This window comes from Homalodisca vitripennis, chromosome 5, assembly GCF_021130785.1.
Source record: "Homalodisca vitripennis isolate AUS2020 chromosome 5, UT_GWSS_2.1, whole genome shotgun sequence".
Classification (NCBI taxonomy): domain Eukaryota; kingdom Metazoa; phylum Arthropoda; class Insecta; order Hemiptera; family Cicadellidae; genus Homalodisca; species Homalodisca vitripennis.
The window spans coordinates 111,779,567-111,789,176 of NC_060211.1; the positions used below are offsets into that span (position 1 = coordinate 111,779,567).

Below are 9,610 nucleotides of genomic sequence, written 5' to 3' on the forward strand. Positions count from 1 at the left end.
ACAAAATTATTATTAACAAAATTACGAATTATCCTTTTTTAATTCAGATTGTAGCACAGTTTCCAGCGTTTTAAAAAGGCAATGTTAAACGACACATCACATGACCGACTTCTTATTAAATCCTTTAGTTAACTCCTAGATCTTCGGACTTCCAGTGATCCCCCTTAAAATCATTAAACACAACAAAATAAAGTTTCTTTTAAAGAATAAACAGCAATAGAAAAATTGTTTTGAAACGAACTTTTAAAAAGTTGCGCGATAAAACGCAGATAATAGCACATTACTATTTTGTACATTTTAACACCCTGTAATTTTCATTAGGATTAACCTTTTGAGGTCCGGTTTGCGGCATTGTATTCTACTTACAGAGACCTTTAATTTGATGTGCATATCAACCTATGCTTACATTTAAGAATCTCGGCTTACTCCTCGTGGACCGTCCCCCATTGGAGGTGGAGAGTCAATGAACCCATGAAAAACAAGATATTTAGGTCTAACGAATATGTACGGAGTTTAAAACCTCCTAACTTATACGGTTTAAAAAAAAAATAGGGGGGGAAGGGACTTAAAACTCACCCTGTATATTGTTGTTTACTGTTGTTAAGATTGCCTTAGCCAGAGTCAGCCATTCAACAGTTGAACTGTACAACCAGAATAAAATGAAAAGTTTACTTTTTTAACATTCAACGTAGTTACTGAACATTATCAGGGAGTTTAAAAGAGACAAAACGTCAGGGCCGCGGAAACAAAAGCTGTCTCTTGGTCAGAATCACTATAATTTTCAGGGACTACGATTTTCAAACCTTAGTCTTGTCTAAAGATGTCTACAGAAATTGTAAGTTTTGGAGTAATTTGAACTTTTTAATTGCTTAACAGGCATTTACTACAGGTATGTACCTTCAGATGAAGCTTTCTGTGCTGTTTGTACATACAGTTGTGAACCAGGGAAAATCAAATTTCAGTGGCTTATCTGCATAGATGGAACCTTATTTTACCTATTTATCTTTTATTGAAGAAGTTTACTGATAGTGAATCTTCTTTTACAACATTTGCTCAAATTCCATTGTATGTTCCCAAATCACAAACGTTTTATATAGAAAATAACTATATAAAACGATCTACAATGTACTGCTTCACTACAGAGTAGAAGCAACCACTGTCTACTAAGAATCAGTTTTATGGCGTTAATCAGTGAAAATATCAAACGTCTTATAGCTATAAAGACAACAGAGCAGGTCACCGGGCTTAGAAATCCAAAGGTTTCCTATGAAATACATTTAAGCAAATGAGTTCATAATATGGTAGCTCTAATTTAGCAGGCATTATTGATCAGATCCTCTAGAATTGTATTCCGTTACGTAATAGACTCTAACTTAAGGGACGTTTTTCTTTCATCGTCATCAGCGCGGGGCCCAATCGGGTGACCGGAGGCATTAGTGTCAGTCCCTTCGGAGACTACATACTTTCTAATCTTGTTTAAACAACCATAGAGGCCGTTTACATTGGTTAGAACTCCTATTTCTGTATTTTCAGGATGTTATTGGTTGACAGAAAAATTCAGATTTGGAGGTATTTTTGTGTTGAAGCGGTCTATCAGCATAGATGGAGTCTAGTTTCTTTGTATACCACAAATTAATTATTTCCCTTCATGTACCAAAATAAAAGTAGTGCCGATCAGTTCAAGATTTTATCGTTAAAAATACTAATACAAACTTTGATTGAATTATTAAAATAATCAAGGGCATAAAATATCCATTATCGAAGTGACTGACAAGCAACAGTAATATAGTTTCCTTTCGATGATGAGTGTGTGCAAATACTGTTTAAGTCTGAAAGTCATATATTTCGCTTCACGAGCAGTTTATATTTATCCTTACTCAAATTTGTTTCAGATTCCAAGATCCATTCTCAACTCCGTAAACAAAGAATTGAACGATAATGGTAACTACCTGTATTTAATTTAGCATAATTTAGAAAATTGTTTATTTCCTTAATGGATAAATATGTTTTATATTTAAACGTCACCTATGGCTGTTTTTTTTTTATTTTACTGCAGTGGATTTAACTAATGAAGTATGATATAAGTTATAATAGGCCTACATAAAAATATGATAGGCGATATCACATTCATGCAACTACGACTTCGTAAGGTGGTTCGTTTTCATTACATGTACAATATTTCTGTTTGAACTTGAGTCTTAGGTTTCATAAGTGTTTCTGTTCCATAGATCCTATATGAAACCAAATTAACCAAAACCATTGCCCTTTTGTGTTATTATGTTTTTTTTTAACAAAAAATGCTTATGAAAACATAAAAGGGGACAGTTTTTATTGTAAATTATAAATTTAATTTCAATAATGTTCATTGAAGGGTCTAGAATCGCATTTGTAATGTGGAAAAAAATGTAATAGACTACACTAAATGAATATTCACGAATGATTATGCATTAGTATGATTTATTAAATGTATTTTATTTTTACGCACTTCTAGAAGGCCCAATTAGCAAATTGCCTACGTAGCTGGAATTAATTCTTGTGGCAATAGAATTATATTTCAAGATCATGTCATCTGATATAACAATTGAACGTCAAAACGTCCTTAACAGGATGGAAAGCGTCTTAAAACCTTGTTTGTGTGTAGGTGTGAAGTGTAAGGACGGCAGCTTGCCAGTGGACAAGGACGGCAAGGGGACCTGCCACGACAATGCCCTCGCGGTAAGTTACTCGTTTCCTCTTACATTGTGCATGCACCAGGGCAGTATCTAGGTATTTTGGTACTCAGTGAAAAATCTTCTCTAGACTGCCTGTCAATATTCACTATCATGATGTGTCTTCACCATAAATATAGTACAGTTTTAAGTAGTTCAAGTGTGGCAATTAAGTAAAGGAATTGGATGATGATTCGCCTGGCCGGTTAGAAGCGCTTATGTGATATAAACAAATTTCCAAATTTTTAGGCTACTATATATTACCTGAGCATTTTCTCAGCAAATCAGGAAATGTTTTTAGCTCTACACTAAAAAATAAAGTATTGTACTGAATGACGATAACACATGGGGGTGGTGACTTCTAAGGTCGTAGTAATAAATACCCGAATTGCAAAGTTTACTTATAAGTTCAATTTAATCAGTGAAACTTACAAGCACCACTTTTAGTTGGTAAATTAAATGTATGCCTTGCCACGTTGCTGGCAATTACATAAACTAAAAGAGTACAAGAACTAAAAATGTATATCTGATAGGTGGGCCTAAAATATCCAGTGTTCTATGGAATTATGCCTACGATGTTTTACTTTATAAAACATTAAGATTTCACTTCCCTTCGCAATATGTAGACTTACAACCCGGGCGTCGGCGTCTTGGCACGAGACATTGAAGCTGTAGTCTAAGAAGGGTTATTTCTAGTCGGTAATTACTAGAGGAGTAGAAGTTGTGAAGGTGGTAGCCATCTACTCAAATAATACGTGAGCTCGCCTAAAACAAATTCGCGACAGTATTAGCCATTTAATGATACAAAAAACTTATTACAACAACGTGCTCGTCAGAAGGACGACGCCACAACTTGTATCTATTTCAACCAAGCAAATAAAAGATCTTCAAGGGTAAGTTACTTTACTATTTACAACTTTACTTTACGTTACATTTATTTTTATATGTTTGGCATCAAAGGGCTAATTTAATAATACGAAGAGATAAATTTTACTTACGGACAAGGCGCGCGAGGTCAGATCGGTCACGTAGTTGGGCTGCTACAAAAGGTTCAGAATAAAATATTCATACGCGTGCCAATTAGGTAGTTACTCCGCCGATAATTTAGTTCCGGAACATTGGTTTAAAAAAAAAATAATAATAAATTGTACTGGCTGACTAGGTTGTGAAATGTTACATTATATAAAATCTAACTAACTAACGGTACAGTATGTTTGAGATGCCGGTACCTTCATCGGACCGGAAAAAATAAATTTTTGAATTTTGCCAAGTTTTAGTATAATCCGTGTTCGGTTTGATATGAATGATTAGTTTATGCAGTAGAATTGATTACAATTTGTATGGAAATAATCTTCTTATTCATGTTTATATACTTGCATATACATGTGCATACTTATATATATATATATATATATATATATATATATATATATATATATATATATTATATATATATATATATATATATATGCACTTATACAATTCTAAATACAAATATATACAAAACTAAAACCATATCCCGTGTTACATTTTAGTTTTCTATTAGAGTTTCCAACCGCTCAGTCATCCATGCAAAATAACCTTAAATAATTGACCTTAAATAATTCTTAATGACCTTGAGTTGTGAAATACCCCTTTCTCCACTGGAACTAAGGGGGGTCGGAACGAATTTTCGTCAAAATTATCGATTTTTAGATTTTTAGCTATCTAAATTCCTCTACATTTTAGCTTTAATTTGATACCAAAATTACTGTTATTATTATTATATTTATTTTTTTATGAGACATTTTATTACAGTATGCACCGTAGTTTTTTCGTGGCTCCACCACGCCCGACTGGGCTTCAATATAGTACTCACTCTAAAACTGTTACGAAAGATTTTTTTTTGTTATTATAGCTGTGTTGGCAACACTTCATCACGTGATACACTTTGGTTGTGTCAGTCAGATGTTCTGTTTTATTGTTTGTCTGACTTGTTGGTTATGTTTGTGTTTGTAATGTTGTGACAGTGATTGTTTATGCTTCAATGGTGAAATTTAGTTACCAAAGTTATTGAAAGTGGTTGTAGTTTATATTTTTATTCGAAATGCCTCGCGTACTTAGTAAGACATTTAAAAAACGTAAAAGTTTATTCAGTGGGGTACCAGCTTGGAAGACAAACAATGGAAGTGGTGGTGATACTTCTGCTAGGCCTAGTGTTAGCTCCAATGTCACTGAACTTACGCCTACTCCTGGACCAAGTGATGATTGTAATCTAAATAAACAGAGCACATCAGGGAAAAAGTTAGTTAGTAGTTTAGATGAGTATGAGCAATGCATAAGTATGAGTAAACAATTGTAGTAATGATATTGTAAACTTGCTGAGTTTTGAGAAGTTGCTTTTAGACATAGCGGTTTGCTCTCAATGCAATGGTTCACTTTCACTTCAAACAAGTAACAGAGTAGGCCTATCTGTGACAATTGGAAATAAAGTGTAATGAGTGTGGATTTTCTGTATCATCTAGTAACAGTGAAAAATTAGGAAACCGTAGATCAGAAGTAAATGTTCGAGCAGTTTATGCTTTTCGCTGTATTGGGAAGGGGGAGCAGGCAGCGAAGACATTTTGTTCAGTTATGAACTTACCAAAGCCTCCTTCTTTCAAGGTATACAACAAAACCCTTGCAGCAACAGCAAAAGAAATTTGTGAAGAAGAAATGAAACAAGCAGCCACAGAAGCTGTGGTTGAAAATGATGGCGATATGAATATAACTGGTTATTTTTGACGGAACCTGGCAGCGCCGCGGCCATGTCTCACACAACGGTGTGTTATTACTGCTATTGCCGCTAATACCGGAAAGTAGTAGATGTTAGGGTATTTAGCAGATTTTGTAGGTGCAAAAACAGACTAAAATCAACAACATGAAGGTAATTGTGCTGCTAACTATGGCCGGACAAGTGGGTGGAATGGAGGTGGCCGGTGTTGTTGACATGTTCAGGAAATCAGAGGCTACTAGGGGTATCAAATACAGATATTACTTAGGTGACGGCGACAGTGCTGCATTCCCAACCATTCAAAAGGAAGCCCCTTATGGCCCAGAGTATGTAACAGAAAAGTTAGAGTGTATAGCTCATGTTTAGAAAACGTATGGGCACCAGGCTCCGAACTCTAAAGACTAAAATAGGAAAAAAAGATCTTTCCGATGGTAAAAAGATAGGAGGCCGTGGTCGCTTTGACTAACTCTGTTATAGATGAAAATTACAGACATATTATGGTCTGGCAATTATGAGGAATTACAGATAGTTTGCAGAAAATGAAAGCAGCAGTCCTGGGCGACTTACTTTCATCTTGTTTCATCTAACGCTGAACCTGCTCATGCACTATGCCCCAATGGACCTGATACATGGTGCAAATTCAAGAAAGCTATAGCTGAGGAAAAACCATACAATCATAAGGACCACACCCATCTGCCTCCAATTGTTATGGATGAAATAAAGCCTATTTTCAGGGAATCTCTCTCTCAAGAGCATCTGCTGCGTAAGTGTCTGCACGGGGGCACGCAGAATCCTAGCGAATCCCTGAACAGTGTCATCTGGTCTCGGGTTCCTAAAGCAGTTTTTTGTAATGAAGAATACCTTGGAACTAGGAGTGTGTGAAGCAATAAGCTACTTACACACCGTTGTAATATTATAAAGTGTAAAATTTTTACACAAACTTGGAATCAATCCTGGGTCAAACTGCATCCGTGTCATGAAGGAGCTTGACGAGGTGCGGATAAAAAAATCGGATAAAGCTATGCAAGAAATTGAAAAAACGGTGCCGTAAACAGCTCAGCATTGCCAATAAGAGGTTAGAAGATGTTTTATGAAGATATGGAAGACCCTGACAACCCTTCCTATGGAGCAGGCAATGCACTAAGGTAGGTTTTTTTTCCGTTTTTTCATAATAAAGTTGGTTTTTTGGCGTTTTCCGAAAAGTAGATTTTTTAACATTTTAGGTACACATATATCAAAAACTACTAAAGATATCCAGTTAATTCTTTTTTTTGTTGTGTTCCCCACACTTATATCTTTGTTTTAAGCGATGGGTTTTATGATATTCCTATTTTTAAATTTGTCATTAAAAAAATATACAAATAACATTCTGCAAATATTTAATGACTAATTAAAAAAAAGATTTTTTTTTGGGAAAACATTTTGAGAAATAAAAACCAATCGCTCTAATTAAAGATTAAGGTGTGGGGAACACAACAAAAAAAGAATTAACTGGATATCTTTATTAGTTATTGAGATATGTGTACCTAAAGATATGGTATTTTACATAGGGAAGATAGGACATGCCGACCCCCCCCCCTAAACGGAAATTAGTTTATGTTACACTCGTTCTAATCGATTAGAACCGATTGGACATTGGCCACAACAAACTCTAAGACCATTCCTTTTAAATGTACTGTAGACTGGGTGCACCTACTGGCACTAACATATGCAGCTGTTGTTTTACATTTGTTCCAATATCACTGATCAAGTCAACTCTAAAAGAATTATTTCCTAGTTCAATAGGTTCATTCTTCAAAAGAAAACTGTTTGTTTACTTTTCTTGGTCTAATCTTAAGTTCAGTAGAACTATCTCTAAGTGTTCACCAAACTCTTTGGCATTAGTAAATTACACTGTTTAAGCCATTAAATAATAATCTTGTATTAAACAAAAACAACATTTTAAGTCAGGTCAATAGCAGCCAGTAAGATAACATTTTCCTTCAAATGTTCTTTGCTAAGTAAGTTCATTTTTAAATATGTCATACCATGTAAACTAGGCAGAAAAAACTTTTATATCTATAACTTTTTGTGAAATTCCTGTGGCCATAAGTAATTACAATAACATTGTTGGCGGTAAATTAGGTTAGTATAATGTATGGATGGATGTTTTGGCCACCACACCATTACTGGACTGGCTAGCAGCCTGAGCAAAAACCTGTTTGAGGAATTTTGCTTGTTATTTATCATCGCGCTCCAATTCCACGACGTTGTCTGTAAAATACTCCTCGAGAACGAACTGACCTTTAGGCTTAGAATTCTGCATGAAAATTCATTTCTATATGGAAAACACTGAGTTCGATTATGGTGCATGTCACTCCAGGGTATTCGGCTGAATGTTAGCAAATAATTTTATATTGGTCTTAAAGGTATCCATGATGGAACGAAAAAATAGCAGAATAAGTAAATTCGTAAACAAACTGAGTAGATGCATATGATATTTTAACATGTGACTTATTTAAACATGTAGCTTATTCATTAAACAAATAATAGAGTGGAAAGTTCTTGCGTTGTAGGACTCTCCCTACATCACTGTAACTTTCATTATTTGAACATATGAAACCCAAGACAATGAGCAAATATGTGAAGGTATCACGTGGCAAGACACCTCTAAAGAGATTTAATCTGTAGACGTTATATTTACCATGAAACTTCATTACCATCAAACCACACAGACAATAAAGGGTCGTATACTGTAATGGTGCATGTTCAACCACTGAATTGTGCTAAGCGTCACTAAGACGGAAATGAGCTATATATTTGAAATTTTGCAAGCAGCTTCAGCAAAGCCTGTTACGCGACAAAAGCATACTCCTACCGTGTTATAATTGACTTCTTATCAATTTTAAGACATTTGTGTTATATGTAACCATCTGTGTGTGTATATATATATATATATATATATATATATATATATATATATATATATATGCAGCTTTCAAAGTATTGTTTATTTTTTATAAATTTAATTATTGATATATACACCGGGTTAATGTTATAAAAAGGTGTTTTAAACCAAGAATTAACTTTTTTGTTCATATTGCACGAGTATTACTCAACAAATTACATTAATGACAGGAATGAGGTTTCTGTCCGATTTTAGGATCCCACCCCACTTTGTGTGTTTGTGTTATTTGTGTATACACGAAGTTTTTCGCATTTATGGATTTATTAAATGATACAGAGAGAACAGAGAGACGGAAATTTATAAAACCAATAAATATATTTAATTAAGAAATATTTAATATTAGCAACATAGTTACTAGATTGATTTGGAATGAAAATTACCACAAACACTTTATTTGGTTTTTTGATAACAATTTAATATAATTTCAATATTTCAAAATACAGACAATGTCATTTTTAAAGAGAATCTGTATTTTATTATGTTCATTTGTTAAAGAGCCTACAATATTTATCAATGCAGAAAGCAAACTTACGTGCACTGCGGTTATTTACAATGTAATTGCAGGACTTATATACGTCATGGACGAAACACCTAGACGAAACAGAGAGAAAAATATGTCTTGCTTATATTTAAATAATATTTATGTGTTCCAAATCGTAAATACTCCAAAACACTCGACAATATTCAGATGCGTGTACTTATATGTGTTCTATTTTGAAAGGTAAAAATGATATATCCTTAAAAAACATATTCATTACATGAAACTTTTTTTGATAATTTTTATACTGTATGCAAATGAAAAATTATCTTAAATAAGTAGGATATTTATTGAGTTATATTGTTGCAGATTCCTAAGAGTGCGATTGACTCTGTCAACGATTTACTGAATGGTTAACATCCCAAAAGCACCAGAAGAAATTTAGCTTTTATAAAGGTCAATTTATTTATTTATTCTTAATACATATTAAACAAATTAAAATATTTGTATTGTTGGAGAGATTTTTATATTACCCTTTTATGAAATATACCTATTGATATGCAAATATGGTCTAATTTCTAGATTTCTACTTATAAATGGCATAATATTTTTATTTTGTAGATATTTGTAAAATGATTTTGATTGCGTGACTAATTTTTTGTTTTCAATACAATTTAATTAACATAAATGGAACAAATAACATAATTACTATAACTAATATAACG

General features: G+C 33.6%; 1 protein-coding gene across 1 annotated transcript in view; it reads left to right on the top strand.

The window, feature by feature from the left end:
* LOC124362708 overlaps nucleotides 1-9,399 on the top strand; it is a 57,146-nt gene extending 47,747 nt beyond the window's left edge. The window contains exons 9-11 of the mRNA XM_046817426.1: nucleotides 1,893-1,941; nucleotides 2,642-2,715; nucleotides 9,255-9,399. Of these exons, the coding sequence (XP_046673382.1) occupies nucleotides 1,893-1,941; nucleotides 2,642-2,715; nucleotides 9,255-9,302 (171 nt within the window). The 3' untranslated portion in view covers nucleotides 9,303-9,399. The remainder of the gene's footprint in view (nucleotides 1-1,892; nucleotides 1,942-2,641; nucleotides 2,716-9,254) is intronic.
* Nucleotides 9,400-9,610: the final 211 nt, after the last annotated feature.